This window comes from Sapajus apella, unplaced genomic scaffold, assembly GCF_009761245.1.
Source record: "Sapajus apella isolate SASKATOON/1434 unplaced genomic scaffold, GSC_monkey_1.0 scaffold35, whole genome shotgun sequence".
In the NCBI taxonomy this organism is placed as follows: domain Eukaryota; kingdom Metazoa; phylum Chordata; class Mammalia; order Primates; family Cebidae; genus Sapajus; species Sapajus apella.
The window spans coordinates 17324685-17345080 of NW_022436975.1; the positions used below are offsets into that span (position 1 = coordinate 17324685).

The 20396-nt window shown below is 46.6% G+C and overlaps 1 protein-coding gene and 2 non-coding genes across 3 annotated transcripts in view; 1 reads left to right on the top strand and 2 right to left on the bottom strand.

Moving 5' to 3' along the window:
• Nucleotides 1-20172, top strand: part of VXN (vexin) — a 28134-nt gene extending 7962 nt beyond the window's left edge. The window contains exons 3-6 of the mRNA XM_032296238.1: nt 6513-6666; nt 11602-11663; nt 15197-15294; nt 17526-20172. Coding sequence (XP_032152129.1) covers nt 6513-6666; nt 11602-11663; nt 15197-15294; nt 17526-17709 — 498 coding nt within the window. The 3' untranslated portion in view covers nt 17710-20172. The remainder of the gene's footprint in view (nt 1-6512; nt 6667-11601; nt 11664-15196; nt 15295-17525) is intronic.
• On the bottom strand, nt 815-918 carry LOC116563661. The gene has a single exon (XR_004274506.1). It is a non-coding gene; the product is annotated as a U6 spliceosomal RNA (small nuclear RNA).
• LOC116563660 lies at nt 2068-2173 on the bottom strand. Its single transcript, XR_004274505.1, has one exon. It is a non-coding gene; the product is annotated as a U6 spliceosomal RNA (small nuclear RNA).
• Nucleotides 20173-20396: the final 224 nt, after the last annotated feature.

The following is a 20396-nucleotide window of genomic DNA, read 5'->3' on the forward strand; positions in this document are numbered from 1 at the left end:
AGCCCTTTTTTTTTTTTTTTTTTTGTGACAGGGTCTCCCTCTGTCACCCAGGCTGGAGTGCAGTGGTGTGGTCTCAGCTCACCACATCCTCAACCTCCTGGGCTCAAGTCATCCTCCCTTCCTAGCCTCCCAAGTAGCTGGGACAACAGGCATGAGCCACCACACTCAGCTAATTTTTGCAGTTTTAATAGAGACAGGATTTCACTGTGTGACCCAGGCTGGTCTCAAACCTTTGGACTGAAGCAATCCACCTGCCTCAGCCTCCCAAAGTGCTGGGATTAGAGGTGTGAGTCACCGTGCCCAGCCAGGTTTTTTTTAAGTAAAAAATTTCCATATTCTATATTATGCCTTATTATCTGATAATATACTGCTTTGCAATTTGCTTTTTTCTCTTAATAAATCTTGAATATCTTTCTATGCCAATTCATCTATATAGCTCTACCTTATTCTTTTTGTTTTTTTTAGCCATCACGCCCAGTTAATTTTTGTATTTTTAGTAGAGGGGGGTTTCACCATGTTGGCCAGGATGGTCTTGATCTCTTGACCTCGTGATCTGCCCACCTTGGCCTCCAAAGTGCTGGGATTACAGGTGTGAGCCACCGCACCCGGCCTACCTTATTCTTTTTTTGTATTCACAAACATTTTTATATCCTTTTTTTTTTTATGGGGTCTTGTCATGTTGCCCAGGCTGGTGTTGAACTCTTGGGCTCTAGCGAAACTTCTCTCTCAGTCTCCCAAAGTGCTGAGATTACAGCACAAAATGGGCTGAGCCACCATGCCCAGCCAATTTTGTTCTTTTTTATGGCTGTGTAGTAAAAATATGGAATACTTCATGAATCTGCGTGTTATGCTTGCACAGTGGCCATGCTAATCTTCTCTGTATCATTTGCACCTGGTCTACCTCATTCTTTATAGCAGCTGTATAATACAGCACTGTATGAATGCACTATAATTTTTTTAACCAAACCAAACCTGATGTTTTCTAGATTCATTATTTAACCAAATTATCAATAAATATGGTTTCCCCATTTTTTTTCTATTAAACAGTGCCACAACAAATTCTTGAACATAGTTTCATGTTCTTAAATGATTTTGAGGATAAATTCATATATATATAAATGCTAGGCCAAAGGAGATAAACATTAAAACAATTTTATAGCCATTGACAAATTCCTAGCAATTACATTTTGAAACACCTTTTCCAGAACAGCTGAGCCTATACTGTGTGGCATCAATGTTGTTAGTCTTTGATAATCAGATAGGTAAACATATCCTGTTTAATTTGTACTTCTATAATTATTGATGTGATTCTTCATCTTTTCAGAGATGTATTGGTCATTTCAACATTTTTTCCCTACAGGTTTTTTACTCATGTCTTTTGCCTATATTTCTCTCAGTTATATGCCTTTTTCTTTCTTTAATTTTAGACTCGGGGTCCATGTGCAGGTTTTTTACATGAGTAGATTGCATGGTGGTGAGGTTTGGGCTTCTAATGATCGTGTTGCTTAAGTAGTGAACATAATACCCAATAGGTAGTGTTTCCAGCCTTTCCCCCTTTCCTTCCTCCTCCCTTTTTGAGTTCCCAATGTCTATTAGTCTTATCTTTGTGTCTGTGTGTACCCAATGTTTAGCTCTTCCTTATAAGTGAGAGCATGCAGTATATAGTTTTCTGTTTCTGTGTTAGTTTGCTTAGGATAATGTCTTCCAGCTGCAACCACATTTGTTGTTGTTGTTGTTGTTGTTTGTTTGTTTGTTTGAGACAGAGTCTTGCTCTGTCACCCAGGCTGGAGTGAAATGGCATGATCTCAGCTCAGTGCAACCTCCACGTGGTGGGGTTCAAGTGAGTCTCCTGCCTCAGCCTCCAAGTAACTGGGACTACAGGTGCTCGCCACCATGCCTGGCTAATTTTTTTTTTTTTTTTTTTGCATTTTTGGTAGAGACAGATTTCACCATGTTGGTCAGGCTGGTCTCAAACTCCTGACCTCAAATGATCCACCTGCCTCGGCCTCCTAAAGTGCTGGAGTCACCGGGCCCAGCCAGTTTTGTTCTTTTTTATGGCTTTGCAGTAAAAACATGTAATATTTCATGAATTTGCCTGTTATCCTTGCACAGTGGCCATGCCAATTTTCTCTGTAGCATTTCGGTTTTAGTGATGTGTTGCTGAAGTGAGTACTGTATGCCTTTTTCTAGAACCGTTTGTACATTAAGAAAGAGAAGGGGTTTTAATGGATGGAAAGTTTGATTGTAGAGCAACTGACTCTGATCCTTCTGTTGGTCCCTTAAAACTCAGTCCCAAAGACTAGAAGGAAAATGCTCCAACTTTCAAGGAGCAGTGGGTGAGGTGTTCCCAAAAATGGAAAGAGAAGGGGTTGTCTGTGGATAATTTGGAGTTTAAGAAAGTTTCACAGCAGATGTTTCAGTCTTTTGGTGAAGAATCTTGGCTCTTGTCTTCCCATATTCATTCTTCCTCTGGGTGGACAGCGCAGGACTGCTTTCTGGTCTCTTGCACTTTCCTGAGTTTCTGATTTCCCCTAACAGGTAGCTTCGCCCAACCTCTGCTCGTAAAACTCAGCCTTAGCCACATAGACCATTCAAATTAGAAGACAGGAGAGGTCTCTTAGTCCACCTCCTCCTTTTGCAGATGGGAAAAGTGAGTCCCAGAAAGGAAAGAATTGTCTCTGGTCTCTTGTGTCCCCAACCAACTGACCCGTGGCTACCCTTTGAGTCCTTTTTTGTCTTCTCCAACTTAGTAATCTGAAAGCAATTGTGATTGGTTATCTTGGTGAGGAAAATAATTCTTATTTTGCAACTGTACCCATATTTACAACTTTCTTCAGCCCCAAATTTATATCTCATCTTATCCCTTAGACTACCATGTGGATGGATGTCAGTTTCCTTCTACAAATATCTCTTTCTGCCCTGAGCGATCCTTAATGTCAGTTTTCCTTTGTCTCCGACTTCTTTCGAATTGTGTTTCTTCCAAATCCAAGGCAAACCCTCACACTATTCCTTCTCTAGATGGTCTTTACAGTCTTTAATTTTTTAATTCTTAGACAATTTTATTGACATTTTTATCATCATGATACCCACTATCATAGGAGTAGCTCAAGTGGATAAACTTACACAAAGGTGTGGGTCAGTTAAGCCTTTTGGCATGGAGCCACGACAATGGACATTCATGGTCCCTTCAAAATAAGCAGGCAGTCAGCCATCAGAAAAATGGATAAATGAGATTGCAAAGGTCACATTCTTCCCAGTTTTTTTTTGTTTTTGTTTTTGTTTTTTTTTTTGAGTCGGAGTTTCGCTCTTGTTACCCAGGCTGGAGTGCAATGGCGCGATCTCGGCTCACCGCAACCTCCGCCTCCTAGGTCCAGGCAATTCTCCTGCCTCAGCCTCCTGAGTAGCTGGGATTACAGGCACGCGCCACTATGCCCAGCTAATTTTTTGTATTTTTAGTAGAGACAGGGTTTCACCATTTTGACCAGGATGGTCTCTATCTCTTGACCTCGTGATCCACCCGCCTCGGCCACCCAAAGTGCTGGGATTACAGGCGTGAGCCACCGCGCCCGGCCTCTTCCCAGTTTTTAAGCTTGTGAGGAGGAATATATGTGGGGTTCTCCTGATTTTTTGAAATGCACAGAGCACCAGGCATGGTGGCTCACACCTGTAATCCCAGCACTTTGGGAGGCCAAGGCAGATGGATCACCTGAGGTTAGGAGTTGGAGACCAGCCTGGCCAACATGGCAAAACCCTGTCTCTACTAAAAACACAAAAATTAGCCAGGCGTGGTGGTGGGCACCTGTAGTCACAATTACTTGGGAGGGTGAGGCAGGAGAATTGCTTGAACCTGGGAGGCAGAGGTTGTGGTGAGCCATGATCACACCACTGCACTCCAGTCCAGGTGACAGAGTGAGACTCCATCTCAAAAAAAAAAAAAGAAAAGAAAAGAAATGCACAGAGCAGCCAATTGCACTTGAAAATTCCTATTTAGAAGTAGGCACTTCTTTTTTTTTTTTTTTTTTTTAAGACAGGGTCTCACTCTGTTGCCCAGGCTGGAATGCAGTGGCATGATCAAAGCTCACAATAGCCCCAACCTCCTGGGCTGAGGCAATCCTCCCACTTCAGCCTCCCAAGTAGGTGGGACTACAGGTACATGACATCACATCCAGCTAATTTTTTTTTTTTTTTTTTTTTTGTAGAGACAGGATTTTGCCATGTTGCCCAGGCTGGTCTTGAACTCCTGGGCTCATGCGATCCACCACCTCATCCTCCAAAGTGCTGGGATTACAGGTGTGAGCCACTGCGCCCAGCCTGAATGTAGGTACTTCTATGGGTTTACCAAGAGCACCCACTTAGCAGGCATGAAATCATGGTTCTCATCCTGGCTCTGTCCCTTACAGTTCTGTTGACTTGGGTAAGACACATGTCCTCTTTTGGCCTCAGTTTCCCTATGTATAAAATTAGGCTAGAATTGGGCTAGAGCATTTCTGTGGAAACCCTCAGCCCCAAAGCATTACAATTCTCTACTGTCTCTGTCTTCTTGACTGTCTTTCCAACTGTCTATCAACAATCTAGGGGACAAATAAGCAGAAGTGTGAATGAAAGATGTCACCAGATGGGATCCTGAGGCTTTTGTGTTAGCCCATGTCTTCTGCTTTTCCTATTTCCGACCTCTCTAAGCCAGCAAACGAGTATTACTTTATTGCGGTAATGCTTGTTACTCTAGTACATCCGACATCAGCTGGAGTTTGCTGACCTAGGAAAGGAAAATTCCAGCATTAAACTTTTCTCTCTCCTCCTCCCTGCTCATTAACATCCCACACCGACATCCTGATTCTCTTATCTTGCCCTTATACTCAGGGTGCTAAAGAGCCTCCTCTCAGACCAGTGTGTTCTAAGACCACCAGCAGCAAGTGCAGACTGTGTCCTGTAGACCAGAAAATAAACCAGGCTGTCAGAAGCCTCTCAGGAGGCCACATCCATCCATTCAGCTCTCTGTTCCCTGGGACGGGCCTAGCACACTAAGCTGCAGCCATCTCAGAACCTCCGTTATTGTGGAGAATGAGAACCAAGTATCAGGCCCAGCTAAGAAGCAGGAAGACTCAGAGCTGGGCCCTTCTCCTCTTTCCTTTCCTGCTACTGGCATCCTTTGGTGGGCTGGAGAAAAGGAGGCATTGTCCCCAGTCGTGACCTGGGAAATAACTGGCCTCCTCTCCACCCCCAGGAAACCTCCTACATCCATCTGGCTGCTGGGCTGAACAGCTAATGCCACTCCACTCTCTCCCTCCCCATTCTCCTACCCCACTGTGCAGAGAAGAGATGGGGAGGTGGTGGTTCTTGTTCCTGAAAGGGAACATTTGTCTCCCTTTCAGAGGAGGAAATGTTGGAAGGCAGTGGTGGTCTTCCTGTGGACTCCAGGCTTCACATCCTGCCTTACTTTCTCCTTCTACAAAGTGGGTCTGAAAACTCCACAGCAGCCCTCACTCCTCCTCTGTGAGAGTGATGCTGAGAGAATGAAAATAAAATCATGAACAGCTGTGTTGAAAGGGCTGCCCACCCCCTACCTTAGAATGAATGAGCCAGTGTCCTGGCTATGTATAAATATGCAGGATCGGAGCCCAAACCACCAAGATTCCCCTTCATGACTCTCCATAATAAGATAAAATGGTTCTTTGTCTCGAGTTTTGACACGTAAATTATCTCAATGATTTAAGTATTTTTACTACAATATTTTTGTGCAACACCAATTCAAACACCAGAAATTACCATTTTTAAGGTCCATTTTGGTGGACTGTAATGGAGTAACTTCCCAATATAACTACTCAGCAGGTGGTGATGACTGAAAACATTTCAGCATTGGGCCCTTTGTTCTGGCTTATCAAGATTTCCGTGCACAGAACCACACACAGTGGAAATTCGTCTCCCAGCTCCACCTTGACCCAGGCATTCTGCACTGGGAACTGGGGGGATGGGGAGGAGAGCATTCCGTTCCCCCTGCTCCATTCTGCCAGCAACTTCTTTCTTTTCAAAAATCTGAGACTCAGTTGAGCCTAAGCCCTCTCCCTAGGTCTTCGCGTTGTCAGAGCATCCAGAAAGCTGTCCTCTGCATGAACAAGGGTGTCATCCACTCAGCTACAAAGACTGCAAGACCTCCGTTTCCAGAACTGTCCTCCTTTCATAGCCTGTCCTGTTGTCAAAACACATCAGGCGACCCGCAGCTGACCTGCCGGGATCTCTGGCCTGATGGCCCAGGCTCCTAACTCTCTGAAGGGCCTGCTGTTGAGGAACACTCCCTGGCCCCTCCAGAACCCTCATTTGCTTGCCCCATGGCATCATCTGGCAGTCTGAAGCCAAATAAAACAACCACTTCTGGCCAGTTTCCTGCCCAGGTTTTTCCTAGCATTCACTGGAGTCGGAAAGGCTCCAGAAACTCCCTCGAGGTGAGCTCCATCTGAAAAGCTCCTGAGGCCCGAGCAGAGAAGTGGACTAACCGCGCTTTTCCCGCCCGGCAGGTGGTAACTGAGTCAGACTTGTACACGCACCAGCCCCTGGAGCTACTGCCCCACCGCGGAGACCGCAGGGACCCAGGCGACGGCCGCAGGTTCGGGCGGCTCCAGACCGGGAGGCCGCCCACAGCCTACCCAGCTAAAGTCCTTGCCAGACCCGGTACGTGAGTCTTCGCCCCAGATCCCCGCACCTCCCTGGGCTGGGGGACCGACTCAGAGCCACCCATACGTCCAGGTCAGGGCAGCGTTGGCGGTTGCTGCGGCCTCAGTCGAGCCAGGTGATCAAGCGTCTGTGCTTTCCCAAATAAATGCTGTTTCCACCACAAAAGCACCTACTCTCAGGCATCTCGCGTCCCTACACAACACCTTCTACCTGTAAAAGAGTCACTTCTAGGTGTGCATAATGGGTAAAGATACTCTTATCTAATCTTTTTTTTTTTTTTCTTTTTAGACAGGGTCTCACTGTGTTGCCCAGGCTGGAGTACAGTGGCAGCGATCACGGCTCACTGCCTTGGGCTCAAGCCATCCTCCGGTCTCAGCCTCCCTGGGACTACAGGCACACAGTCACCATGCCCAACTAAATTTTTTTATCTTTAAAAGATAGGGTCTTGGGAGGCCGAGGCGGGTGGATCACAAGGTCAAGAGATCGAGACCATCCTGGTCAACATGGTGAAACCCCATCTCTACTAAAACTACAAAAAATTAGCTGGGCATGGTGGCGCGTGCCTGTAGTCCCAGCTACTCAGGAGGCTGAGGCAGGAGAATTGCCTGAACCCAGGAGGCGGAGGTTGCGGTGAGCCGAGATCGCGCCATTGCACTCCAGCCTGGGTAACAAGAGAGAAACTCCGACTCAAAAAAAAAAAAAAAAAAAAAAAAAAGATAGGGTCTTGCTATGTTGCCCAGGCTGGTCTCAATCTCCTGAGCTCAAGTAATCCACTGGCTGAGGCCTCCCAAAGTGCTGGGATTACAGGCATGAGCTGCTGAGATGGGTCCTTATCTACCATCTTGCCCCACAGGAGGCCCTGCTGTATTCTAGAGAAAATGCAAATCAGCATGCTCTGGGGGAGAGAAATCCAAGACCCAGGAAGCAAAGGAAGCTCACATAGTTTATTTAACAATGAGTGTGCATGTGCGTGTGCGTGCGTGCGTGCCTGCGTGCGTGTGTGTGTGTAAAATTGCACAGGCTTTTCATAACCTGCCATCATAAAATCTTACCATTCTAAATTTGAATGACCTAAACAACAGTCTATAACAAGAATGTAGGAGTAAGTTTGTCTTGAAAATTGGAAACATTATAGTTTTACCTTGGATGCTATTTTTTTTTTTTAATGGCTTCCACCCCAAGCAGCTAACAAGGAATCTGCCTTTAGCCCACCCAAGTCTATGATGGTATTTTGCCTTTAATTGCTGGTTTAGGTTATTTCTGTTATGCCCACAACCTAAAGTTATTCATATATTAGCTCCAAAAATACACGATAGAAAGTCGAGGATGTCCTTCTGAAAGCCTTTGGGCGTTGGCAATTTTGTATATTACAAGAACTGAAATAAGGCTCTACTGGGTATAGTCTCTTCCTCCATCCATCTTTGAGTTTTCCCTTTGTAGATGCTAGACCAGGCCACCAAGATTTCTTTGATCAGTAAGAACCTAATCCTGCTCCTCTGATCCTTTGCATAAGAATGCATACATCAAGCTACATTCTCTATTAAGTGGTTACATACACACATATGTATGCAGAGTTTGAAAGCATTAGGAAAACCACAATCTGCCTTGCAAATTAAGATGAGATAGATTTTTCTCTGTGTCTATATATAGGTGGGTGGGTGGATGGGTACATGTGTGTGTGGAAAGAAGAAGAGACGGAATATTTATCTTTTCTGTAAAATCATAAAGTGAGTTTAGAGCCTTGCTCCTCAAATTTTAATATGCAAAAGAATCACCTAGGAATCTTGTTTTTATGCAGATTCAAATTTAGTAGGACTGGGTAGGCCCCAGGATTTTATGTTTCTAACAAGTTTCCAGATGCTGCTGCTCTGGGCACAACATATTGAGCAGCAAGGATTTAGAGATGATCTAATGTGGTGGTTCTCAAAGTGGAGTCCCAGAAGCAGTAGCAGCAGTCCCTGGAAAATTGTTAGAAATGCAAATTTTATGGAATTAGAAACTCCAGGTTTAGGTCATATTAATCTGTTTTCTCACAATGCTCTCCCCACCACCCCTCACCGTGCACCCCACCCCCAGGTGATTCTAATGCACCCTGAAGGCAGAGAGCCTCTGATTTACTACAGCTGCCCCTCTGCCAATTTCCAAAAGAAACCGAAACCATAGAAACTGTTGGACCTACCCAAGGTCGCACTGCTTGTTAGCAACAAAGCCAAGATTAAATCTCAGGTCTTTTGATTCCCTAGCTAGTGCCTCTTCCCCACAGGGAATGTCTTTCCAACTGTCTAGTTTTAGGGGTCACTTTCATTACTTTCTAAGTAGTCTGTGGAAACTTGGGCTGCCTGAGTCAGTCTTTTATTCTAAAAGACAAGACCAGTAAGTTATGATATGGAGAGAATCTGCCCAACACGTGACAGTCAGCTCAAGGAGGAAATATGCCAGTCAGGTTTAAAAAAAAAGAAAGAGAATGAGCTGGGGATTGGTTCAGTTCCTTCACTTTCCCCAATCAGATAGATTCCAGAGTGGGTGGGAGGCAGGGAGTGTTTCTGAGTCAAAGCCAGACCATCCTCCTGTCAAGAAAGGTGCCTGTCTCCAGGGAGCTCAGATTTTGGAAGTACTTTTTTCCTGAGCCATAGACAGCACCTAGACACAGTAGACTTCTCACCTGGGAGAAAGATGCTCCAGGGAATCAATCGGGAATTGTAGGAACTCTGAATGCAGAGACCTGACTAAGAAATTTTCAGGTGCCTGGAAATGGGGCAGTCCCCACTCCTGGGCCTGGGAGAATTGGCTGCCTGCAGGACTTCTTCACAGAGATGTCCCCAGGCACCTCAGAACCAACTTGTTCAAACCATTCCCTCTAACGAGACACAGTGTCTCATGCCTGTAATCCCAGCACTTTGGGAGGCCAACATGGGCAGATCACGAGGTCAGGAGATTGAGACTAGCCTAACCAACATGGGGAAACCTTGTCTCTTCTAAAAATACAAAAATTAGCCGGGCATGGTGGCATGTACCTGTAATCCCAGCTACTCAGGAGACTGAGGCAGGAGAATGGCTTGAACTCAGGAGGTGGAGGTTGCTCCACCTGGAGCAGAAACCCGCCCTGTGCTCCCTCAGCTTTAAACACTGTGTCTGCTCCTGGCCCCTGCCCTCCAGACCACACTGACCTCTCCAGGGCCACCTCCTATGATACCTCTGTCCCCACCATTCTATCACGTGGAGTAGCCCTGAGCTGCAGGGTAGTTCTGTGACAGCTCCATGAAGTCCTGCTTCCCCGGACTTTCTCTGACACTGTTCTCTCTGCAGATTGCCTTCACTGTATCTCTCCAGCTGGCAAACTCTACCTTCTCCCAGCTGGGGTAGAGGGTCCCTCAGTCAAGCCTCCTTAGCCCTGCAAGACCACCCAAAGTCAGCTCGCTACTCCCTAAATCACCCTTACCTGGCTTCATCATAACTGTTATGTATCTCTAAAGCCTCAATTTCCTTAACTAGAAAGTACAGACTCTTCCAGACCAGCCTGGGCAACATGGTGAAACCATATCCCTACAAACAAAAATTAGCCGGGTGTGGTGGTGCACACCTGTGGTCCCAGCTATTCGGGAAGCTGAGGTGGGAGGACTGATTGAGCCCAGGAGGTCAAAGCTGCAGTGAGCCAGAGATTATGTGTGTCACTGCACTCCAGCCTGGGTGACAGAGACCCTGTCTCAAACGAAAAGAAAGGTTGTGGTGAGGATTAAATGAGCTAATACTTATATGGTTTACGCTCAGTACTGTGCCTGGCGTACAGACCAAAATGTGAGCTGCTATTATTTATTAGCTATGCCAGGGCTCCGTTCATTATAGTTTAATCTTGGTAGTCTTGTAATATTTGATTTTATTTGCATTGAGATGTTTTCCTGGGGAAGAGGAGTTATTTCTAGATGCTATAGTACAATCAGATGGGGCAAACAAAAGAAGCTATTATCCAATAGACATCTTATACATGGTGGTGGGGTGGGTACAGGGTGGACTGATTTCCATCACAGGACCCTGCCTGGTAGAAATGCCTAATTCCCAGGCACAGCACAGGGGAAAAGAGATGTAAGGTTCTCAAACACTCTGGCATATCTGCCCCCAAGCCTGTGCTGAAAGCCAGCTTTCCCCTACGTTTTGTCAGCTACCTCAGCTCTACACCTGGATCCTCAGAAGCCTCAAGGTAAAGACTACTCAGAAGTCGGTTGGGGCATCAGGAATAAAGGCATTAAAAAAAGGTTCTCCACCCATACATCTCATAAAGCCAGTGTCCGAGGATTCTGATCTAATACACTCCAGTCCTTCCATGCTGTGGGGCCACACTTCCTTCCCAGCACATGACTTCTCTGCTCATTTTTAGAGGAATGTCCAGGAACACTGTGTTAAATAATTGATCCCAGTTATAAAGACTTAACTCCAAGAACCTCTTTAACCTCTTGTGATATGAGGCCTTGGGAAGGAAGGAAGAACTGAGGGCATATTCTCTGAGTACCTATTGCCTGCAGACATGGTGCTAAATGATCCACACGTGTGATCTTATTTTGAAATAGACTTTATTTTTAGAGCAGTTTTAGGTACACAGCAAAATTTAGCTGAAGGTACAGAAATTGCCCATATACCTCCTGCTCCCACACATGTGCTGCCTCCCCCATCAACGGCCCCCACCAGAGGGATATGTTTGTTACAGTCAATGAACCTACATAGACACACTGATCTTATTTAGACCTTAGTTCCAGCTCCCCTAGAAGAGTGACAGTTGCCTTGTGGCCTGACCCTCCTGCCTGGTTTTGCTGCTTGGTACAAAGGCCCTTAGAAATTCTCTGCTGTGGTTGATTGGCTAACAAGGCAATTGATGCAGAGCCAGGGGGAGGCAGAACACAGAGTGCCACTGAGTAATGTCTCCTCTGTTCAACGTTGCAGTGGGGATTTCTGAACCCAAAGCATCAAGTCTGTGTGGGAATCGAGCATATGGAAAATCTCTGGTAAGTAAAATAAGCCTGCTTAGTTGTATCTGTTGTGCATTAAATTTCTGGTCATGTCTGATTCTCCTGTGCTATGAAGAGAGACTCAGTGTTCTTTGTTCCAGGCCTGAGGATTATTAGAAAAGCATAACTGGCAGTTCTTTGCTCCTAAAGCTCTCAGTTGGCCCTGATTTGTGCCTTGTGGAACATCCCTGCCTGCTTCCCTCTTTCTTGCTAGAAATTCAGCTCTTAAGCAAACAAAAGAAGCTATTATCCAATAGACATCTTATACTTGGTGGGGGAGGGGGTGCGGGGTGGACTGGTTTCTATCACAGGACCCTGCCAGGTAGAAATGCCTGACTGATTTCCAGGCACAGTCACAGGGGAAAAGAGATGTAATGTTCTCAAGTACTATGAAACACAAAACACCAGTGTCTTTCTTAGCACAGGCTGCTGTAAGAAAATACCATAGACTGGGTGGCTAAAATGACAATTTCTCACAGGTCTGGAGGCTGGGAAGTCCAAGATCAAGGTGCCAGCAGATTCAGTGTCTGGCAAGGGCTCTCTTTCTGGCTTGCAGATGGCCACCTTCTCACTGTGGGTTCACATGGCCTCCCCTCTGTGCACGGGGGGAGGGGGAGATCCCTGACATCTTTTCCCTTTCTTATAAGGGCACGTTGTCTTACATGGCAACTGCCACCCTCACACCTCCATCATCACTGGTGTCCAATTTGTTACCAAATCCTGCAGATTCTTACTTTGATTAGGCTTCCCCCACACATGCCTCCTAGGGAGGACAAGGAGGCATTAGGGAAAACATACTGGTGATCCTATCTAGGGTCTCTTCCATCATGACCTCATCTAAACCTAATCACCTCCCAAAGGCCCTGCTCCCAATACCATCACATCCGGGACTAGGGCCTCAACACCTTGTAGGGGGCTCCAGGACGAGCATTACCCACCCAGACTTCTCTGAGTTGGACCAAAAGGAGCAAGCTTTTATGTTCACTTCTCACTCCATCAAGGCATGTGGGCTGCCCTGGGAAGGATGTGACCTTAACAAGGTGGCCCTCTACAGCAAAGCCCACCTGAAGGAATTAAGAGCTACCCACCTCACTGTCCTCCCTCCCACAGCTGGGCAGCTGTCCTTTCTTGAAGGTGATGGGGTGGCACATCTCCAGGCCTATCAGTACATCTCTCTCATATCTGAGCATGAATGTCGGGTTCCCTCTTGGCTAGCAGAGTCAGCAGTGACTGGAGGTGAAGTCAGCTCAGGCATCCAAGGCCCTTTGAGTATCCGCTGTCAAGATCCAAAGATGGTGCAATGTGAGAACCAAAAGTGACCCAAGTCATTGTGCCAGCCCCTCACTGTCACAAACAAATTGGACAGAGATATGGGTGCTTCGCTCCTGGTCTGGGCAGGAGACCTAATCCAGTGATCTCATTGAGGTCATCACTATTCTAGGAAAACCCCACACAGGGCAGTGATGGGGCAAGCTGTTTCCCTTCCCCAACCTGGTACTCAGGGGAAACTCGGCAGTCTGGGCAGTTGATGTCAAGGGAAGATTATCAGGCTGTGATGGCTCCAACAGTGGCCTCACCTGAGCCAGAGAAAAAGCAAGGTCAAGGGGAGGCAGGTAGCTTATGATCTTGGACTGCCTGGCCCCAGCCCTTAGGCTGGCCTCAGTCAGAGAAGGCAGTAACAGCAAGAGTCCAGAGGAAGCTGGGACGGTATAGGGTGGTGATGGGGATGTGGTCACAAAGGGAGGGAATAACAATGAAGAGGAAGAGGCCAGCACTTTGGGAAGTGGCTCACACGTGTAATCCCAGCAGTTTGGGGGGCTGAGGCAGGTGATCACCTGAGGTCAGAGGTTTGAGACCAGCCTGGCCAACATGGCAAAACCCCCATCTCTACTAAAAATGCAAAAATTATGGGCGTTGTGATGCATGCCTATAATCCCAGCTACTTAGGAGGCTGAGGCAGGTGAATCATTGAATCTTGGAGGTGGAGGCTGCAGTGAGCCAAAATCATGCCACTGCTCTCCAGCCTGAGTGACAAGAGTGAAATTCTGTTTCCAAAAAAAAAAAATTAAGAGGAAGAGGAGGCAGCACAACAGACCCTTAGACCTGGAGACGGCAGGGCTGGGGTCCCACAGCTTATCAGATTATCTGTGACCCTAGCACGGGAGAGCAATCCAGGGCCCACATAGCTAACTCCAAGTCGGCACTGAAGTGCGCTGGGTGAGACTGACCTAAGGAAAGGGAAAAAGTGTGGGAACAAGGCCTTTCTCCCAGATACAAGGGAGTGCCGAGCTCACCCGCCCATGGCGTGACTGGAAGGGAGCGCTCAGAGGGACCACAAGGTGGCACAGCAGCCCTGCCCACGGTCGGCCAGCTCAGGGCGGGGGGGGGGGTGAGGAAGGGTGCCCTTGACGGTGGATTTCCCAGCGATTTTAGGAATGTGGTGACTTGAAGCCTTGGATAGGGCTTGAGGGAAGAACCCAGCACTGAGTGTGTCTATTGTCCGAGCAGCCTCTGGACTTAGCCCTGGTTAGGCCGTCGGTTAGTTTTTAAGTTAACTCCATGTTCCTAAGTACTTGTCACTCCTTTGGGAAGGCTGAGGAGGGCTGCCAAGGGGTCCAGTCCCAGACCCTGCTACCCACATAGACACTCAGTGCTGTGGGGACCTGAGGACAGAGAAAGATCAACTTGGGCCATCAGCCTCAGGGAAGGCTTCCTGGAGGAAGCAGCCTTGAAGGGCAGACAGAGATGAGGCCTCAAGCCAGAGGGTGAGTGAGGAGGTGCCACTGTGCCAGCATCAGGGAAGGCAGCAACCCTTGCTGGGAGCCGGGCTACTGACACACATGGGGACCAGTGGTGGGCTGAACTGTGTAGAGGAGGGTGTCCTGTGCTGAGGAGCCTGGAGGAGCAGCTGCAGTCAGCTTTAGTCTGCCCTGCAAGGTGGGGAGCTGGGGAGTGGGAGCGGGGGGTCTTGCGTTTCTAGAGTCCAAGTAGGGACATGAGGAATGTGGTGGATCTGGTCAGAAGCAAGGAGGTCGAGGTGACTGTCCCTTGAAGGCTGCAGTGAAAGAAACAGAGAGACTGGGCTGGCCCCACCCTACACAGACTAATCAAAGCAAGAATGTGCAGGATTTAGTAACAAATTGGACACCAGCGATGATGGAGGTGTGAGGGTGGCAGTTGCCATGTAAGACTGAGCTGGGCTGTCTCCAGTTTCTCATTTCTCTCGCCTGAGTTTTCTGGGTCAGTGGCTCAAAGTAGAGTCCCAGGACTAGCAGCACTAGCAGCACTTGGGAGCTTGTTAGCAATGCAGATTCTCAGGCCCACAGCAGACCTGTGGACTCAGAAGCTGGGGTTGGGCCCAGCACAGTTTATCAAGCCCTCCAAGTCAGTCCCACACCTGCTGAATGGTGAGGATTATCGCCCAGGCAGTGGTGCTCCCATTCAGTCATGCCCCTTGCAGACAGTCCCAGTCAGGGCCAGAGTGGGAGGGCAGATGCATCCTCATACTCCCTCCCACTTCCTCACGACAGATTCCACCAGTGCCCCGGATCTCAGTGAAAACTCCAGCCTCTGCCTCATTGGAGGTGACAGCCATGGGCACAGAGAAGGGAGCTGTTCTGATGAGAGGGTAAGTGCTGTGTCTCTGGCCCCACCGCCTGCGGCCTCCCGCACTGTCCTGATCCTTCCTTCCCCAGAAGAGCACCAGGCCGTCTGGTTGACAGACCCTTGAGAGGCTGACACAAACCCATGCCAGCTGCAAATTACCTTTTAATGAGGCCAATAATCCTGGGTCTCTGCAGCGCCTCATCAACTGTTTCCCTAGGATTAAGCAGGAGGGTTTTTCATGGTTTCCACTTCATTAACACCACTCTTTAGGCTTGGAGAAGTCATTTGGGAGGTTTTTTTGTTAATTACATGAATGTAATCACAAGCCATTTTCAGAACCTCCCATAGGCACGCGGGAGTCAGAAATGTCTCTTGAATAAGTTCAGGATCCCCTGCCTACCCGCTAAGAAGTGTGTCAAATACAAAGGTTTCAAACCACACTTGCAACTGCAGCGTGACTGTTCGCTCTCATCCAGAACCGGCAGCTAGGGAGGCAGGAGCGGATAATCCCTGACACCCCTTAGTGACACTGCCTTCTGCCTTGCACCAAAACAGTGAGTCTTCAACTCGATTCAGCACGTACTTGTATGCCCTGGACTACGTGCTCCATACCACAGGCAGCAGAAAAAGCATTTCAGATGGCAAAGGGTTGGGTTCTTTTCTCAGACTGCTTTCTAGCCCAGAACTGCCACCAACCCACCATGACTTCAGGCAAGCTATTCAGCCTTCCTGTCCACATCCATTCAAAAACAAAACAGTAAAACAGGAATCACAGGGGGTACCCATTTGGGGAGTTATGATGAGAATTAATTTTTTTTTTTTTGAGATGGAGTCTCACTCCATTAACCAGGCTGAAGTGCAGTGGTGCAATCTCCCCTCACTGCAATCACCACCTCTCTGGTTCAAGCGATTCTCCAGCCTCAGCCTCCCAAGTAGCTGGGACTACAGGCACATGCCACCACATCTAGCTAATTTTTGTATTTTTAGTAGAGATGGGGTTTCGCCATGTTGGCCAGGCTGGTCTTAAACTCCCGATCTCAAGTGATCCACCTGCCTCAGCCTCCCAAAGTGCTGGGATTACAGGCATGAGCCACCACGGCCCGGCCTGATAATTGAATGAGATAATGGGTAGAGAGCTTAGTAGAAGTTGTTGTCAACATGTTTCAAGAAACTCATCTAGTAGTTGGGAAGCATGCACTTGAGAACATGTTGGATGCATGCAGGAGGGGCTCCAGGCTACACTGTCAGCCCGAGCGCTGCACACTTTGAAAGTATTGAGAGGTCAGAGCAAGAACAGCCTAGTGGGGGGCCCTTCTGAATGACAAAAAGTTGGCTAGAAAGAATTATAAAAACTAAGTCATGTGTCCCTCAATGTATGGGGACTTAACTGGAGAAAAGAAAAACAAATTTTTTTCTTTGATTCTGTTATATCCAATAAATATCCAAGAAGATTGGATCATATTTATTTTACCTTAATAAGGTACAATTTTTAAGTGGCAATAGCTGTTGCTGGCCGCTGGTGTAAACCAGCAAAAACTTCACTGTGCCGTGACAGAGGCCAGCCTTTCAGTCCACATGGCTGCATTGCAAAGGGTTCTAAATGGCTCCCTTCTCTCTAAACTCAGTCATTGTCATTTCAGTTTGTTCCTGGACCCTGGTTACAGAAAAGCAAAGTAAGGCTACCAGTTCTTTCACCTAAGGGAAGCAGGGGGAGGGAATGAACACATGTTGAGGCCCGCAACGTGCCAGATGCTTCACTCATTTTCCTCCGCCCAAAAGCCCCATGAGTTAGATGAGATTATCCCCATTTTGCACATGAAGAAGCTGAGGCTAGTAAATGTTAAGTCACTTGCCTGAGGTCACACAGCAAATGGGAAGCAGGATTTAATCCCAGGCCTCATTCTCTTTCGATAGCTGATGCTTGGGGACCTCTGTCCTTTCCAGCAAAGTTATTCACATAGAGGCCAGAGGGGTAGAGACGCATAACCTTTAGCAAGACCAGACACAGAGCAGGGGGACAGGAGCAGAACTTGAGATCCCATGAACCAGTGTGCCCAGGACCACCTCCTCCGTTCATCCCAGGGGAAGCCATTCCTGTGAGGGTCCCAACAGTGACCCTCCCACTATGTGGATCCTGGTCATAGAGGAGGAGTAGAGGTGGAGGGAGAGCTCTGGTCACTCTTCTTGAGGACAAAAATGAAGTCTGGCTCATAAGCTGACTACCCTCCTCACCCACCCCGGGCCTTTCTTTAGCTCCAGACATCTCAAGAAGATGACGGAAGAGTATCCAACCCTTCCCCAAGGAGCAGAAGCCTCTCTACCACTGACAGGCAGCGCTTCCTGCGGTGTCTCCGGAATCCTCCGGAAAATGTGGACAAGGCACAAGAAGAAGTCTGAATATGTGGGAGCCACCAACAGCGCCTTTGAGGCAGACTAAAGGTGACCCTCTTCAGGTGCCCTGCTTTGGCCAAGGTTCCCTGGACAAGAGGAGAAAACTTCAGGATTGGAACTGAGCCACATGCACCTCTGCTAGTAGCTGGTCTAAACCCATTATCCTCCCTCACTCATTGATCACCCTGGCATAGGGCACAGGAAAGAAATATCTGTCCCTTCTTAGAATTGCTAAAGCCATTGGTCTGAAAGTGACTTAGGGAGGTCATAAAGTTTGTATCTCTGTGTTTAAGCAAAAAATTAAACTTTCCAGCCCATGTTAAAGACCTCCAAGGAAGGAAAAACGTGATTCCTCTGTCTTCCTTGCGAGTTGTCCTAAAGCGTGTGACTTTCTAGTGTAAACTGACTTTGAGGCATCTTGTAAACAATGGTTCTTACTGTTTCCATTACTGCATTTACTTCACCTTGACAAGGTACAATTTTTAAAGGTAAAGCACTATATATTAAGTTAGTAGTTCTAATATCCACTTGAGAGTATACTCAAGATTGATTTTGATGGCCATTCGGCATGATTGCATGAATTCTCTATTCTTTTATGTGCAGTTTTTCCATAGAAAAACATTAAAAGTTAAATGTTGAATGCTAATGTTTTCTGAAGTGGCATAGTCTAGTGGAATTAATAATCCCTTGCTTTGGTATGTGGATTTGAACTTTTGAAAATGCTTTCTCATCCGTTATTGCTTATCTTCACAAAACCCCTATGGAAGAAAGCACAATTATTCCCAATCTGCAGAGGGGGAAATGGAGGACTTCACAGGTTATGGGACCAGATACCAGGTAGTGGAATCAGACACCAGGTCCTCAACTTCTCTCTAGTGGACTCCCTGCTTTGCCTACTCTCTAGCAATTGATTTGGGGACATTTTTAAACGATGAGAGTGTGTCTCTGGGGGCAACCATTGAAGGGAAGTCTCTGATAATGTTGGAACAAGTAAGGGATTTGAATGAAATACTTTATTACATCTTATATGTTAGGTTGAACCAGAAAAAAATTGCCACTTTTGTAGGTCAAGAACAACTGAGCATCAATTTCATATGGTTCAATCTCATATATGATACTATGCTTTTCTTCTTTCAATGGAAAATGTCATCATCAATTCCATTGTCAACATTAGTAGCCTTAAAACAATAACATAATAATAATGATAATGATAGTTATAGCTATCATCTATTAAATGCCTATACTATGTTTTAGGCATGATTCTAGGCAATGTATATATATCATCCTAATCTTTCTAACAACTCTTTTAGGTGGCCCTATCCATTTAATATATGCCAATTCAAAGAGGTTAAATGATTAGACTGAAGGCATCTATCTCATGTGAGTGACAGGCTTCAATGCCTGTGTTATAGGTACTCCTTCACACAAAATAGTTCAGAACATAGAGAAGGACCAAGGTTAATAAATGATTTTCATTCCAAATGCTAAACATGATTGATGGGTAGAGGTTGCCGGAAGTGCTGTGTAGAGATGGAATCTGAGATAGAAGAATGCGGTGGTCAATTAGTCATGCTTGCCCATGGAGGGATTAGTGATGCATGCCTTGTATGTTTGTCATCTGTGGCCTAAACGCTGACCCCAAAGGTTTGTTTTCTAATTCAGAGGTTTAAATTAATCCAACCCACTTAATGAAGCCAGAGATCCTATGGTAAGTTTAGCCTAAGACTGTGCTGGAAATTGCCATATGTTGGTACAAAGAAGTGTTTGGCCACATTAAAGGTCTCAGACTCAGCTGCTACGTGTGACTGCTGCTCTGTGCCTATGTCTTGCTTTTTCTCTGAGTTCCCTGTTGCTGTAACTCCAGGTGAACCATAAGAAGGCAGACGCCTGGGCTTCTGGGCTTTCTCCTTGCTGTCTCTGCTCGTCAACCATTGTTTTAGACTCTGAACACCTGATCCTCATACCTGAACGTGATTTGGTATCAAGTGCTCTTTCAAGAGACTTGGGTTTCAAGTACCCTTTCAAGAGACTTGGGTATCAGGTGTTCTTTCAGGAAGGGGCTATCCCACATAACTGTTCAATTGTCTTGTTCAGTAGAGATGTTCGAGTCCAGAACAAAGCCAGGGAGAAACCCAGTAATCTTTGCTGGTTGTAACTGAGGATCCTACGACTATGTTTGTTTTTAAGACAGGATCTTGCTATGTTGCCCAGACTCGTCTCAAACTCCTGGGCTCAATGGATCCCTCCTCCCGCCTCAGTCTCCTGCAAGTTGGGATGACAGGCACATGCCACCATATCTGGCTCCTTGCAACCAATTATTTTAACTTATTTCATTTATAACTGATATCTTTCATTTGTATGTGACAGCTAGAGATTTATATCGGATGGAAGTAATTTATTTTTAATTTAAATATTTCATGTTGAACTGTTTGCCTTGTATAGAACATTTTATTTGGCCAATGCAAATAAAAATAGTCATCCTCGTTTGTGATGTTAATGCACCACCGTAAGAGCATGCCTGAGGTGCCCTCATTGAATGAAAGAGGTGACTTTTACAAAGGGAAAAAAATTAGAAACCTGGACCTCACTGCTCCTTTAAATGACAGGGATGGTAAGAAAGAACCTGGTATGTTCTTTCCATCCTAAGGCAATGTCTGGTTTTGATATTATAGGCACTGCCCAGCAGTTAACACTAGGGTCACTTCTGTCAGGGGCTGGCTGGCCTGACCTGCC